We start from the raw sequence: 17,064 nt of genomic DNA on the forward strand, positions 1-17,064 counted from the left end.
CTGAGGATGGCTGTCCCTTGGAAAACACTAAACCAGCACATTGTCAGGCAGCCTCTCTTTGTTACTTAAAGACCTAATTCAACATACTGTCCACAGCTCAGTGGAGCATATTATAGTGTTGCACAGGTCCCAGTGCCCTTCCTGTTTTGCTAAGTGGTTCAGATGCAGCATAGCAGGAGGCACATTAATTTTCACAGTCTTGTTTTGTGCTTATTAAGTATCAAATGGTTTACACTGTTTGTCTTCTGTCTACAATGATAGTGGGGATCGGGAATAAGAGATGTGGGGAATGATTTGCACTGACCTTTAGAGCCAAAACAAAACTGGGATCATTCTTGTGGGAGTGTTAGCTCATGGTATAACCTGTGCCCTTTTCAGTTGGGTGTGACATTCCCCCCTGCAATCTAGATTGGTGAATTGCTGTGTCACCCCAGTCCCCCACTCTGGGAGTCCATCTTACTCTGCTTTCCTGTGTGAACTCCCGCTCCTGGGAAGCTCTCACACAGCCACCAGCAAGCAAGTTGGTCCCAACTCAGTGAGTGAGTGATTCTGGCCAGGCACTTATGAGATTATGCAGTGGTGTGCCCCTGGTCAAGATCCTCAGTCCCAGATGCAACTTTAGGAACTGCCATCTTACAATATTCAGTGTTGCCCACTGAACATTGCAAGCTCATATGTTTGTCAATTTATCAAAGAAATTGATATACACCAGCCATGTCACTTCAAAAGGTGTCTCTAAAACACCTGAAGCCAAATGCACTGCTTTAGATAAAACAAACAAATTTATTAAGTACAGAAGATTTTAAGTGATTATAAATCAGAAAACCAGTCAGATTTGATCAAGAGAAAATAAAAGGCAAATAACATTCTAAACTCAGCTTAACGCTTTCAGCACCTTACGAACGTAGATGATTCTCACCACAGGTTGGCTGATTTCCTTCCCAGCCAGGCTTCTCCGTAGGTCAGCTTTTCTGTTGCTTGGTGGAGTTTGTAGATAGAGGTGGAAAGAGAGAGCATCAAAATGTCTTCTCTTTTTAAAATGTTCCTTCTCCCCTCTGGTGCTTCATCCCACCCACTCAGGTGACAAACAATCTCCCTGTATGGTTCCCTCCATGTCACTGAGGTCCTTCGCGGGTTCATTTGTTGACATCTAGTCCAGTCCTTTGTTCCTGGAATGTTGAGCTGGGTTGTTCTATATAAGCCTTAATGAGGTGCAAACTGCCCTTCTGCTTGGATATGTTTTAAGTCATGAGACACATCTTTGGGCATATCACATAGCAAAGTCTCACAAACCATACACATGACATTGCAACAAACATATTACTATAACAACAATGTTCAGTATGTCATGAGCATTCCAAAAACATCTTACATAATATACTGTGCATTAAACAATACACAATTACTCTATAAAGGTGATCATGAATGATACACAATTACAACATAAGGGTGTACATGGAGATGCAGTATGTCACAGTGGGCAATAAAATTGAGCACAGGTTACCTCTGTCCCTTATTCTTAAGTCAGTCACACAATAAGGCTTCCATTCAGCAAAACACTGAAGCACACAATAGGCCTCAGTAAAAGTGAACATGTGCTTAAAGTTATGTATGTGCTTTGCTGAATCAGGGCCTAAAAGCTACCTATCAGTGCAGGCTTACAGTGACTGAGGAGAGTGGGGGTGAGGGCGTGAAAACTCTCAAATACTTTCACAGGTGGAGGAATCTGTTATAATCTTAATTAGTGTTGAGATTGGGAAATAATTAATATGGACTAAGATGTCATGCCCACCAGAAAGAGCAGTGATCATGTGGCTGTTGAGAGACTTTGTGTGCAGCTTAGAAAAAAAGATAATGCAATGAGAAAAAACAATTAGTGCCAATACAGGGGAGACCGGTCATCTGTTCATATCTGTGCATTAAAGTAAGACATTTTGGTGTACTGGCAATGTTGGAAAAGAGGAGCCTCATCACCATATATGACTGCATTGGTAGATCATTATAAGAGCAGCAAGTATGGCCCTCTGTAATGCTACCAAATGCAGAGGTATCCGTCATCCAGCTCTTCCTAGCTGTAGAGAAGTTGGTCCAATAAAAGATATTAACTACCTTGTCACATTTTTTACACTTATTTTCAGTAGGACATTTACTTCCCAGTTGCTATTAATCCAGCAACAGTCTCCTGTTAGAAATCACACAGACTGAAAATAGGTTAAAACAGACAAAGTAATACACAAATGAGCTCTGTGTGACACCACGTAAGGTGGAGATTGGACAGGACACAGCTAGGATAGCATATGAATGGATATGTCACACATTTTAATATTACAGTAGATTGCTGTTCTGAATCAGTGGTTAAATTAGATTCAAAATGGAGGGGAGGCATTTCTCCCCCTTACTCTAATGCCTGGTTTGAATAGTTCAGTTGACTGTTAATGGAATACAGGGCCTTTTACTCACCACTTCAGATCTGGCCCAGGACAGTTGTAGCTCCAAGTTGTTTGCACACTGATTTTGATGAAGTGAGGTAATAGGCTCAATCTGGTTCCTAGATAGCTGTTTGTACATTGCAGCAAAGGCTGAAATGAGCGTGGAGACTTGGCTACCATCTATCCAGTAGAGCATGGTCCTGTTAGCAGTGGCTTAAGCTGCCTTGGGAGGACAGAAAAAGAGGAAAATTTGCATAGCTGCTGTTCTTGTCATCCTTTGTTTTGTGGCTCAGCACAGAATTATGTTCAGTAAACATGTCAATTCAGCACCCTTTGTGAGCAATGATTAATTTGAAAGTCAAAAGAGGTAACTTCACAGTAACTTGTTGGGAGGCTTTGATGGATGCTTCAGCTTTGAGGTGCCCCCAGGTTTTCAGATAGGGCTCTAACCGCTACTTTAAAAATTGGCTACATATATTCAATAATGAAGCTTCCTATTTTTGCCTCTGCTTGTGCATTGTAAATTACAAACCACCCACATGGTTTACAATTGCTCCACTAACACTCTGAATTCCCTTAATAATCATTGTGTGATTTTTGACCTGTTATGGACTTTTGGGTGTTTTTAAAGCCCTGGCTGTCTATGATTATTTATTTGTGCTTTCAGCTCAAATAGCACGATCTAGAGTTTTTCAGTAAGGCTGCAATATTCAAAGGCTCGTTTATCTATAAATTATTCCATCGATGAGTTGAATTTGAAATTAAGAGACCTCATCACTTGAGTGACTAGTCTGTTATTTGGGACTAGTCAGGTCATGTAAATATAGTCTACATTAGGCTCATCTTCGTTAATGTTTAAAAAAATTAAATTATAATGTAAAAATAGATATCATGTATTGGGAATACTTCAGTGAGTTAAAGCACAGGGTGAGCTGAGTAGTTGGCACTTGTAAACCAGATGATTACACTGTGTTCCTCAAAGCTGCCAGCTTGAACAAATGAGGCCTCAGTGGTGGATAAATTCCACAGATGAACAGGAAAGTAGCCGGAAACTCCTGCTGGTGTTGGTGTTAAGTTTAGACATAAAGTGTCTGTTCACTCCTGCTCTCTGACTTTTATCACATTCTTTTTATTCCAGGCCATCAAATCTTCTCCTGGACCAAAGCAACGTTGATATCTCTGCCTTCCGCATGACAGGTGACTGGGTTAATGGGATTCGGACAGGACAGTGCAAGGACATCTTCACAGGCGTGGAATACAGTTCATGTGACACAATAGCCAAGATTTCCATAGAGTAAGTTAATGCAATTTGTAGCGATAAGAAAGCATTGCTGCCCGTGGATATTTTTTTATTTTAAACATGCACAAGTCACATTTTTGGACTAAGCTTTAACATGAGTAGCTTAAAAATACTCGCTTGTATTTAAAGGCCATTTGCAAGTGTAAATTCAAAATGTAGTATTATATAAGTATATGTAACACATTGTTCTGCAGATGGTCTGAGGTCAGCTGCAGGTTGCTCGGTGTAAGCAGACTCCTGTGCTCACATAGAGCCTACCGAAGGCAGGGGGTGGGAGGTCTTTCCATGTTATGCCAGGTGCAGGATCAGGACCTGAAAAGTCGTTACCCAAGTGTCGGAGGGATCTAAGGTTGCCCAGCACCTCTGAAAATCAGGACACTTTTTTTTAAGAGTCTGACTTCAGGTACCCTGGTTTGAAAAGTTCAGCCATTGACATTGTCCTAGTGGGATTTAGAATTCAGTTTTTATTTAAATGTTTTGCTGTGAGAAGAAAATTACCAATACCAGCTATTACTGGAGTTGCATGAGAGCTAGTCATAGCAAATACTTTTTTCAATTGAATGTATCTATTCAGAAGCTGTCTGTGAGAACAGAGCCCTCCTCTAGAACTTTATTTTTGTGTTATTGTTCCTTTTATTTGATGAATGTTTGGGGAAGTATACTTCAGCCTATGAACTGCTCGCTAGTCATATCAATGGCAGTAGCGTCTTGTTACCAGATTTGCCCTTCACCCTGGGGTATGTTCATTTATTAGGGTTACCTTCCTGGAAGGGGGAGTGTGATTCTAGGGGTGTGAGTCTACTAATGTACTGCTTGTGTTATTTGTGTGTTCATAGGGCTACAAGCCCCATCCCAATGGAGCTATCCTGCAGGACCTAAGGTTTTCAGGGCTGGGTTCCTCCAGAACCAGATTAAAATAAATCCCACAGATACACACACACATTCCAGATTAATCGAGTGCATTTGAGCAGACCGGGCTATCAGTACTCTTAGCTGATCCCTTATGTGTCCCTGAACTCAGCAGGCTGGGTGACACAGCACTTTCAGTGGCCACCCTTATATACCCCTTTGCAACACACCAGAATAGAGCACACTTCTTGAACAAGCTGGGTCCAAACAGCACCTTTTGGCTACTCCCCTTATTTGCCCCTGGACTCAATCAGGCTGGGTCAAACAGCACTTTGAGCCGCACCCTTATTTGCCCCTGGACTCCATAGGCTAGGCAGAGTAGCACTTCCCAGCTGTCCCCTTCACATCACAATTGTTCTAGCAATAACCCCCTTGATGAGCAAACCCCATAGGATTTTTGGGCACTCCAGAGATCTTTGGCTTAGGTCAGAGAAGCGTTGCTGCAGAGCAAGATAGGGACCAAGAACACAAAGGAGTACATGCAGTTTGGGGGGGGGGCAACCAGCTTGATTATAACAGTTATTGTATTGCTAGGTATATAAAACTGTTGATACTAATAGTAATACCATATAAGGAGAGAAAAGAATCAAACACTTACAATACTACACAATTACAGTTGGGGTATTGGAGAAAGCTATCCCAGGTTTGATTACAAAAGTAGAAAGTGATACCTGGACTAAGAGGGAGAGAGACAAAAAGTGTGTTGAGGGAAGAAGGAGGGGGGGCGGTCTCACCACTCCATGCAGTTCAGAGGTTCCCAGGAAACAGGCTGGTCAGCTTAGGGTCTGGAGCGCTTTGAGTCAGGCAGAGTCCCCAGCAGGATCAGTCAGGAAGAAGGGGAAGTTACAGTGGAACTGATGCAGCATTTGGATCCAAACATCAGAACAGAGGTTTGACTTTGATAGGGGGTTTTGTAGACACCAGTTTTGTTTATAGATAAACAATGTCTGGACAAAAGGAGCTGATCCTTCCTGGAAGGGCATTTTTCCTTGAGGGAGAGTTTACAATGCAACCAGGATTCAGTGTTTTGCATATCAATAACTAGAATGGTCTGATAATTGCGGAGCTGGATGTGAACAGCTGTGAGTTTATTTACATCAAGACCATAGCTCTCCCAACATGCAGTGTGTCCCTGCTTTGGCAATCCCAGAGTTCAGTGTGTGTTCCATCTTTGATGTGGATGGGGCTTCTGTATGCCCCCTTTTTACATCTTTGATGCAGATGTGGCATGGGGAGTTGTATCACCCTTGATGGGAGGGTTTTCCACTGCCTTTTCATATTGAAATGCCTTTGGTTTCTGGTTCAAGCAGCCTGCGGGGGAGGGTATTCAGGTGAGCCAGAGAGAGAGTCGGGGTTTTGCGCCCTGGTTCCCCAAGACACAGAGCTGCTAAGTAACAGTCTAGAGATACTGCACAGGGATCAGGGCCCCACTGTACTAAGTACTGTACAAACAAACAACATAAAGACAGTCACTGCCACAGAGAGCTCAACATCCAGGATGTAGACAATATATAACAGCTGGTGAAAGAGACACATTATGGCACATATTAGGAAGATGAAGTAACAGTAGGAAGAAGTGTTTTAGAATCAAATCAAAGGCACAGTGGTCTCCACAGTGACTGTGCTCATGGACTGCTTGCTGCCAGTCTTCACTATTTTAGCTGAGTGATTGGCCAGAAGTCATGCGATGTTGTTTCTGTCCCTGATTAGTTGATCATAACTTTTATAAGCAGCAGGAGAGCCTGAAGAAGTCACGGGGGGAGGGGGAGGTTAATTATTTTGGGAAGATTGTGGGAACATTTATTGGAGAGGTAGAATGATATAAGCAAGCCTAAGACATTTTAGCACATCTTTAATCCAGTTCATCTATGAACACACACTAAGGTCCAGATCATGCTGCCACTGAGGTAAATGAAGGCACGGTTAAGACCTTAAATTTGCACCCCATATTTCTTGAATGTGGACAAATAGAAATATCAAATTGTTTGTTTGTTGCAACCAAGCTTTCCTTAAAAATGTATCATCCTCTTGTACAAATCATCTGACGTGCACACACAATACTCATTAATATCGAGACATCCATACATGCACTGAGAAAGAATGTTCTCCATTATTCCCGAAATGTTACTAATACTACAATCCTCCTAATCTACCATAAATTCCATTTATATAGAAAAAGAAAAGAACTGGTTCAAATTGATGCTCTGTATGAGCCACAATTTCCTCCTGGCATCTCGAGGAACCAGCTGGAGGAGTTGGTGTTACAAATTAATGCGTCCTCCTGGAATGAATTCGTTTGTTCACGTTTAAGTCTATCCCATCTTTATTCCTGTAGTAAAGAGTGGCATGGTAATAGTCTCTCTGCACCTGAGAATGTGTCAGGTATGATTATGAAGATACTGTAACAGAGAGAATATTGAGTTGTTGTTGGTATAAAGTAGTTGCAGCTAAGTGATGGCCAGTAACCAATAGCTGCAGTATGGAAATTAAAACACATAAATACAGCCAATTAGTAGGTTTACTGCAAATGTAAAAAAAAAAAAAAAGTTGATGATGGCTTATTACAGCAATGACCCCTGAGGACACTGCAGAAACCCACCAGTAATGGCCAGTTTCCTGTGGACTAATAGTTAATTACCTTCACAGCAAAAGTGTGCCACATTTCCATTATGTCAACAAAAGGCTTAGATTGTCTGGAGAAATACAAAGCAAAAACACAGCAGGGCCTGTGAATATAACTGTGTAACTATACATTTCAGATTTATGAAGTCCAAACTGCTAAAAGGGCTCAGTGTGCAACTAGCAGGACTGACTCAGGAAAAAAAGTCATGCTGAAAGGGCAAACTGAGGCATTAGAGAGGCTCAGTGACTTCCCCGTGATCACAGTGTGAAATGCTGGCACAAAAGACCCCCGAAATCTCAATATTCTAATCTACAGTAGTTCATTGTCTCATCTTTCAGGGTGGGTATTTTCCGGTGCTAAATAAAGCAGAACACAGCTAAGTGAGGTCTTCTCATGCTATTTTCTGAGACACATATTCTCACTGGTTTCCATAACGGTACACTCCTCCAATCTAGCAATAGGGAAGAGGCAGTATGAAACACAGAGACAGAGTACATCACACTTATTAACCATGTGTTCTCTTTTTTTTCCCCAGTGATATGAAAAAGGTTGGTGTTACAGTTGTTGGGCCTCAGAAGAAGATTATTAGCAGTATTAAAGCGCTAGAAACTCATACAAAGACTGGCCCTGTTCCTGTGTAAGGTACCAAAATGATGTTGCTCAGGTCAAAGAGAGAGAGAGAGAAATTGCTTCCAAGGGCAAACAGCGATGGCTGAGAAAACTGCACGAATTAAAGGAGCTCTCTTGGGAACATTGGTGGAAATTTCAAGCCCATTAAGAAACTCAGATATTGAGTACAAATGCCTTAAAAATAGGAACAAAAAATTTAATCCTAAAGGGTGGGTGCTTTCTTTTCCCCTTCTAATAACTAACTGATAATACAGATAATAAATTTGAAAAGAAAAATATGTAAAAATCCTTCCAAGTAAAGCCGTGAAACTATACCCTACAGCCATTTGAACATTAACTGACTGAATATCATGAAAAACCATGAACACAAAGGCTGTGTGTTTGATCGACAGCAGCAACAACAAGAAGAAAAAAGACTTGCAGTATTTTTATACACAGAAGAGATCTGTAACAGGTATTTTATTTCTTTAAAGGCAAGCAAGATAGAGGGATTATACCTCAAACTTATCTGGCCATATTTACATTAATATCACTGTAATCCTCTGTTTCAGCTGCGGAAAGGAATACAGAAATAAAGTTTGTAGTGACTTCGTTAGTTCACAAATGATTTTTAGCTTCTCTAAATGTTTCCATTTAAAAAACAAAAAAAGTCTTAATTTTTTTTTAAAAAAAAAAAGACATATTTATTTCCTTTTATTCCTTATTGTTTATATTTATGCTTAAATATCTTCACTTAGATTTATTACTGCCAAGTGCCAAATGCAGTCAGACTTCACTGATCAGGATCGATGGTTTAACCTGAGAAATTGTATGATGTGTTACTTATTAGATTTTGTTGTATGTTCATAATGCCCTGATTGAAACTCAAGAAAGAAAAGCCTTTTTCCAGCTCATGCTCTGAACAATCCATGTGGAGTTACTGACATTGCTCTCTTTAGAGTAATATATTACACTTCTAACCTAGAGAAATATACTAGCAGAACTGTGTGTGTACAACATATGAATTCATCCCTGGATCAATATTCAGTCTGGTTAAGCCATGTTAGTTTCCTTTATTTCCAAAAACCTGATTCTGCGATCCTTACACATGATAAGTAGCACCTTATTCAAACTGATTTAAGTGGAGCTATTGGCAGAGTAAGGTTCTACAACTCAACATAAGTGGGGCACAATTTAGTGGGAGTGCTTCTTTAACTTATGTGATAAAGGTCTGAGTTTGGAACTGAAGATCAGGGGGTTTATTCCTGATTGCTACATGTGAGTGATTAGCAGGTGGTCATGGCATTTATATGTATAGAGCCCCTGATTGTTATACTAGGCTGTGACTTAATTCTAGAAATCTAGGACTGGAATCCTGCCCTCCTTAAATTTCCACCTGTACTGCAGAGTGAATTCCACTGAATAACACCGAGTTCCTGTGATAACAAATAAAAAACAAGACAAATGGAATTTTAAGGCTCCAGGACTGAATATAATACAGATTATGATGTATCCAGTTGAGTCAGCTACCATGCGTGCAAGAACAGGTGCTGGTTCTTCTGGAGTACACAGAAACATGAGGCTGAACTCCTAGCATTCTCTAGGCTGAATCAGCTCCTAAATTGTTCTTCCTAGATCCAAAACATGAACAACGTAAAGCAAATACATTTATCACTCACTGCTAAATATAGACAGAGTTATAGATTGCCTTTTCAGAATATCCTGACAGTGAATATGCTCAGAAGAATCTGATTTGAAATATGCTCAGTTAGGTAATATCCATTAATGTGATTTGACAATACAATGAAGTGGTTTTACATACATTTGAACCAACAGTATTGAAAAGTGCAGAAAATTAAAAGAAAGCGCTTAGACCACACACACAAAAAACTTCATGATCTTCCATTCAGCATGTTTTCTGCTGTGAAATATGGTGGGTGATCCAATATGAGAAAGCACAAATGCCAATTTCAGCTTGCTTAGTGAGTTCAGAATTGTTCTTCTCTTCAGATTTGGGCTTAAGATTCAAAATTCAGATGCTGTTAATCAGTTTAAGTCACCAAGCCCTAGTGTGGACAGACCTGTAGGAGGAATCTTTTTACAAAGTATTTCTAGGGATGTTTGTGTCACTCTCTATTCAGGCATCTTTGGGGAAGGAAATTTTTAAATGCTTCTCAAAAAAGAAAAATATTGCAGTTTGAGACCTGCCACCTTTAATTCTCTCTCAGTATCTAGTCATCCTCCATGGACACTATTCTGAGCATGCTCAGCATACGTGAGTGATATTGATTCTTGGTAAGAAGGAAATTCATGTTTGTTTGTTTGTTTGTTTGTTTGTCTGTTTTTGCTTGCAATTATGAGTAGAGTGGTTTTAAGCAAGTTTAGCGTCCTCTCCCCTTCAAAACTCTTAAGTGGCCTCTTACTGAAAACATCCCACACTCCCCACCCTCCTGTACATATGTAAACATAACAGTGTACAATTCTTAAATGTGGAGTAGAGGTACTAGAATCCTTGTGGCCATCTTCCTGTACAGGATCTGCATTGGTTATTTACATCAAACAAAACGCAAACTATTCACACCATTATGTACCATATTATTGGTTTTGTATCTTTAAATATAGTTTACATATATAATTTATTTCTGTTAACATATCTAGTTTTGTCCTGTACTTAGCATTCAATAAGCAATGTATAGATGTGATTTGATTGGTAATATGTACTTACTTTAACTTGTATTTCAAAACATTACTTACTCCCTTAGTTCATATGTTGTGCAATTATAGATGGCCTCTTACTAATGTAAAATTATTTGTAGTGGAAACATTTATATTTTTATAATAAACATAATGAAAGTATTTTTTACATATTGGCATACCAACGTGATTACTTTGAGGCAAAGTAAATCTATTTGATTAAAAAATCTAACTGCCTTGATGAAATTGGGATTAAATATAATGTATTACCTGTGGCTAAATTCTCAACCTCAATGCACAGTTTGAGTTAAATTTAGTTGCTATTATGAACACCTATTAAAAAGCAATGTTTAAAGTAGATACACTGGCCAGATCCATTGGTGATATGCCAGATTGCATTAGCATGAAGATCTGACTCACTATGTGTATGGGAAGACTATTTCAGTCACAAACAGCATATATAAGGTGTTGAGAAAGTTGTTGTTTATATTAGCTAAGCCAAGTAATTCCAAACTTCTACTTTTGTTTCAAGGGGATTGTCCTCCATTGGTCTTGTTAGAGTCTTCAAGTAAAAAAGAAAAAGTATAAAAGATATTCTTGTCAACAAAATAAGACAAAGCACATTAGTTACTGTAATTTTCTCCATGATCGTTTTTCCCTCTGGGTTGTAAACAAAACATCTTCTAATGCTCTTTCTTCTAGGTATGTGTGAGAGGCAGTGATGTGTTTTCCTGTTTACTATACCAAAACAAAAGTATTGTTTTTATGTGCTTCACTGAGGCATGAATCACTTGAAAATGCCAATATACAGCTTAGCTTTCAATACTGAGAACTATCTTCCTAGAGGAATGTGAATGTTTCAGAATGTTCTGCTTCGCCAGTTAAAATTGCTTGAGGATGAGTAAAGAATTGGTATCCATTTGTATTACGAAGGAGGAGCACATGCTTTTGTTTTAATTCACTCCATTTTTAATCATACAAAGCAATGTATTACAGAGCTGTTCAGGAGTAAGTGTATGTGGGTAAACTTGGCAAGCGTTATCTGTTAAGTACTGTTCTTTGAAAGAAGAGCCATTGAACATAGAACAGAAACCAGGAGACAATAATTCAAATCTGGAGCAAAACCTAGTGCCTCTTTATAACACCACATGCTCCATAGTATGGGCAGGTCTACACTACCGGTTAAGTCCATCTAATTTACATCACTCACAGGTGTGAAAAAGACACCCCCCTGAGCAACGCAAAGCGCTGTCCACACTGGCACTATGTCGGTGTGAGACATTCTCCTGCTCACATTCTTTCCCCTCTAGCGGAAGCAGAGTAATTATGCCTGTGAGAGAGTGCTTTCCTGTTGTCGGAGAGGGTCTTCACCAGATGTGTTACAGAGGTGCACCTGCGCTGATGTAGCACTTCTAGTGTAGACCTTCCCTAAACTTTAGTGGGTGCATATGATGCAAATCTAAATCCCAGTATGGGATTTGAACAATTTGTTTTAATGATGTGGAAGCTCCTAGGTTGGTCTAATCTGTACAGTATGCAAGCTATTTACTGTGTGAACAGGTTGCACTTATATTTGGTTTTGTACTGCGTTGTTTTGGCACATTAACCTTACAGTATTTTCTTGAGAACATTTGGATACTAATATAACTATTTTAATTGTTGTTAAAGAATATTAGTGCTTATGAAAGGTTCTAGACTGACAGCACTGGAGCAGAATAGACACATGACCAGCAGCGGAAGCACACCCCATCCTACCCACCTCAGTGCCTCAACTCCAATCTGGCAGTATAAATGCTTGTGGTCAGTTCATTATCCATGGGTCCAGTTTTAACTGTGCCTAAGTGACTTATAGGCTTAACCCACTTTCAAAAGGGATTTAGGAGCCTAAGCCTTATAGAAAGTCAGTGAGACTTAGGTGGCTATGTCACTTTTGAAAATGGGATTCACATGCCTAAATCACTAAAGAGTTTAAGAAAATTTTACCCTATATCTATTTACCCATCGATTATTGCAATTGCTAGTGGGATACCAATCAGTGCCAATGAAAGAGGTGCTTTGAACATCCATCCACAAGGAACGGACCTGAGATCAACTATTCATTTGATATGTGGTTTGTCATTAGGAAGCCTTCAGAAGATAACAATATCTCGTCGTTCTTCACCTGACCAGTAGCCTAGTTAAGAAGTGCCTTCCATTTTGAAATATTCAACCTGATAGATAGATATTACCTATCAGGTGGTAAATACTGCTGGAATTGGTAATACTTCTCAGAACAGAAAAAAGTCTTGGAGTGCAGCCACTTTATATCCCCCGAACCACCCTGTCCAGCAGGAGATCATAATCATGTTTGTCTAGCCTGAATTTTTTAAAAGTTTCCATTTTACTTTGTGTGAGCTTATGTTGCACATGTAAAATGCTTATGATACATGTGCCTCCTTATGTGGTCCCAAAGTCCCATATTCCTGGTTGTCACATTTTCAAATTGAATAGCAGTCCCTGGGGCAGAGATTACATCATTAAAAATAGGGTCAAATAATTACTTTTATCTAAAGTCAATGGTCACCACTGAACCCAAAGTAGATGCAAGCATTCTTCAACACTGTCAAATCACCATATCTCCAAAGGCTGTCCTCAAACTGTCTGAGATGTGACAACATTAACAGACAGTGTCAGGCTATTGCTTCAAGTGTCATCTTCAGCCGTTACTGTTAGAGTCAGGTCAGAAAAAAAAGATCGTCTATAAATCCATTACAAATCTGGATGTTAAGTCCTGCCCCCTTCAAACCAAAAAGTCAAATAACCTCTTGGCAATTTATTCCAAAAGGAGCAGAAATAAATATCTACAAAAATGTAATCTGAGAAAGAGTCCCTGGTATGTTACTTCCAAATAATGAGCAGTAGTAAAAGGCTTTGCATCCCCTCAGTTACTTGAAGGTACAGTGTGAGGTCTTATCCCCACCCTCATCCCTTTTATGCCAGATAAAAGTGTAAACAGGCTCTAAAAAGCCCCAGATCCCCCCCTTGGCACAGGCACAATGGACGACATCTGTAGGCTGCCTTTCAGGGACCCCCTCCCAAGAGCTGGTGTAAGGGTTGCCGTGTTGGGCGTAGGGCTGCAGCACACAGTGCTGTGATGATTCTGAGCAGTGCTGCAGCTCATAGGGCAGCCTGGGGAGACCCTGTTGTGACATAGGCAGGCCTTCCGATGGGGTCTGTGACACCAGGAGCCTCTTCATCTTGGGCTGCTCTGGATGCTGGGGGAGGGCACAAAGTTGGCTTAATATCACATTCTCCCTCTCTCCCTCCTGGGCTGGAAGTTCTACGCTGGGCCTCTAAAAGTCTCACCAGGTAAATCCTATCCATAGCATGTATATGCCTGGATATTTAGACAAATTGTAAGGCAATTTCTTGCTTGGTTTGCACATATATTTACTGTGGCTCTAATCAGATAATTGTATGGTCAAGTAGCCCATTAGTCATTTGTGCGTGCAGTTAGCCAATCTGAGAACCATTCGGTCACGGTAATTGTTAGAGCTGGTTGGAAATTTTCCCACAGAATATTTTCCCATGTCATGTCAATTTGACAAATATTCCGATGGAACTCTGCCTTACCTGGCAGGTTTAGAAATTTACCTCCTTAGTTTCCTGCCAGCCAAATGCTGCCCACCTGGTGGGCTGCCTCAGCGTCAGGTCCACAGGATTGCCATAGTCTGTGGCTCCAGGGCAGCCTGCCTGCTGAACTGTGTTGGAATCCGTGATTTCCAGGCTCCCTGCCAAGGAGCTGGGCACCCAGAGGCCCCGGAGCCCCAACCGAGATTGGGGTTTTGGCGCTTGGGTTTCCAGGGGGAGATTCATTTTGAAATTTTCTGAACAAAAATGTTCCGATTCATTCTAAACAAATTCAGAAAAGAAAATTCCCCCTTCTGCAAGAAATTACAAAGCTCTTTCTTTTAGTTCCAAAAACGGAACAATTTTTTTTTTCCAAAATTTTGGACTTTCCCACAAAAGAGAAATGCCAGTTTTTAACCAGCTCTAGTAATTGTAATCAGATCTCCAGTGGTACACGCATCATTCATCCTCTGCCTGTTTTTACCACTTTTTTTGTGTGTACTCCAGTGAGGTGGAATTTGTAATCATGAGTTATTCTCTCTGTCCATTCTGTTTGCAAATGTTTTGTTTGACTGGTCTTAAGTAGGAAGTTATAGTATGTTCCTATCCCTTACAAGTATTTCAGTTGCTCAGATCTATTACTTAGCAGCACTTAATTGTAAAGTAGGTAAAATTAAAAGAAAAAAATTCTATGGGATAATGTTTTGGCTAAAGTGTCCTCTTCAGTGCTGTATACAAACATTTCAGCTTACTGTCACAGCTTAGCAAACAAGCAATTATTGGAGAAAGCATTTAGCTAAATATGTTTAGCTAGAGAATTTTATTCCTTGGATTTTATTTAGATCGAGTCACTCGCATTGATCACTACTTGTACAAATTTAATCCTGCACAGGGAGCATGGGTAGAGCTAATTGATATTCAGTGCCCTGACTCACTTGAAATCTTTCAGTTCACATTGCTAGTGAGCTCCTATCTATACAGGAGGAAACGATGTCTCCTCCCCGCCACCCCCCCGCCATCCAGTTAGCCCAACATTATTAGAAAGCCGCTTAACACCACCATAGATACAGTTTGACAGGTCTTCGGCCAAGTAAGCTACTAGTATTGCAGTCTTGATGGAGGTTTATGCTGGTGTTAAGGGGATTTTCATATCATGTTAACTGAAATACAAAACTGTTTCTCCCTCATGTAGGCAGACCTTTCAGTGGGGTACAATGAACATGACTAGAGTTTTAAACTATTTTAGGTATTCATATAGCCCCAATTACCACAGTATCTGAGCACCTCACAATTTTTAATGTATTTATCCTCCCAACACCTTTGTAAGTACTAGTATCCCCATTTTACAGCTGGCAAACCATGAGACATGCCCAGAAATCTGTGGCAGAGCAGGAAGTTGAACTCCAGTCTCCCAAGTCACAGGCTAGTGCGCTAACCACTATGCCGTCTTTTTTCTCCACCAACCATTTTCTTTAAGGATATTCTCTGTCTTGATTACAGAGTAGTTTTCCCAGCAGTGTCAATAAACTATATTAAAGGATGGCATAAAGCAACAGCAGGATTATTAGTGATGGCTCAACCTAAGGAAATGTGGTGGTATCTCTTCAGATAAGAATCCCAAAGGGCAGATGTGTTCCAGGCCTCTTCTTCAGCAATCAGGCTGCTAATTTGATAAAAGAGACCCTTTTGTGAGATCTCCTGGTTCCGGTAAGGCCAGAAATGTAAGAATAGATTTTCTCTGGATGATCTGGTACCTTCACTCCTTTTCCAGTCTATAAGAGACGTGGGTATATAAGTGTGAATTGAATAAAAACTTTTCAGTAGTTCACTTTTCGGAAGGCAGACATGCAACTGAGGTCTTATAATCTGAACTGACTCACTCATCGCTTACACCATGTGTAGAGTGTATGGAAGCTCTAAGCAACAAATCGTGGTTTCAGAAACAATGATTTGTGGTGATAGTCACCCCCAATGATATCTCAGGTATGCTTGTATATTACCTCAACGAAGGTGCAAAATTCATATGCAGTGCTAATGTACTTATAATTATATATTGTTCATGAAAGAAATTGTGCCATAACGTGTATAAAAGCTGTGCTTCAATCGGCAAACTAAACTCACATTAGCATCAATGAGAAATCCACGTCTGCCTAGAAAGCAGGATATCATAAGGAATACAGTCAAAGTGAAATTGACTGCAAGCTTTATGCATCGCTTAAGTCCAGTGTTGGATGGGCCCTAGTCTGGCCTTCTGTGTGGATCTGAATTTCATTCCCTCACCTGGAAGAAACATAACCAGGCATTTGCATCTTAATATGTTACATGCCATTATGTAGCATAACATTTAATTTTAAAAAGCATTGAGCGGAAATAAAGCCAGACCAAAGAGCCACATATTAAAATAATTTGTTTGAATGAAAAAAATGAAGGTTTATTTGTGGACTGCTGTGACCAGGGATCCAAATAAGTATCCTTCAGGTCACCAGAGTTTAGTCATACTCCCAGCGGTAGAGCATAGATCCCTGAACATAAAGATTACATCTTGAAATGATTTTGTTTTTGCAGAGTGGTTCAGTCTTCACATAGCCTGTTTATTGCTCTCAAAGCTCCCATTTTCTTTTGCACAGTTAAGTAGTTTGAGTAGTCCCCTGAATCGGGGCTCAAACTATAAAAGTTTAACAAGGGAAATGTCCCTTCCTTTCTGTGCTTTCCTTGTATCTTCTCTTTCTCCTTTCTACCCCCATCCCAGTTCTCAAGAAAAATAGTTTTAAATATTACTAAGATTAGGAACATAAAATGCAGGTGCAGGTGTGAGATTGGAGTGCACCCCCCAAAATAGCATAGAAATATTTGCAAACTGATGGATTTTGAGATGCGTGGAAGGAACATTT

General features: G+C 40.1%; 1 protein-coding gene across 6 annotated transcripts in view; it reads left to right on the forward strand.

The window, feature by feature from the left end:
* EPHA3 (EPH receptor A3) overlaps window positions 1-8,480 on the forward strand; it is a 550,981-nt gene extending 542,501 nt beyond the window's left edge. For all 6 annotated transcript variants that reach the window (XM_067546251.1, XM_067546250.1, XM_067546247.1 and 3 more), the window contains 2 exons: window positions 3,568-3,723; window positions 7,797-8,480. In XM_067546251.1, coding sequence (XP_067402352.1) covers window positions 3,568-3,723; window positions 7,797-7,902 — 262 coding nt within the window. In that variant the 3' untranslated portion in view covers window positions 7,903-8,480. The remainder of the gene's footprint in view (window positions 1-3,567; window positions 3,724-7,796) is intronic.
* The last annotated feature ends 8,584 nt before the right edge of the window (window positions 8,481-17,064 follow it).

The sequence above is a fragment of the Emydura macquarii genome, unplaced genomic scaffold (genome assembly GCF_026122565.2).
Source record: "Emydura macquarii macquarii isolate MOO-44397 ecotype Brisbane River unplaced genomic scaffold, CSIRO-AGI_Emac_v2 contig_1119, whole genome shotgun sequence".
In the NCBI taxonomy this organism is placed as follows: Eukaryota; Metazoa; Chordata; order Testudines; family Chelidae; genus Emydura; species Emydura macquarii.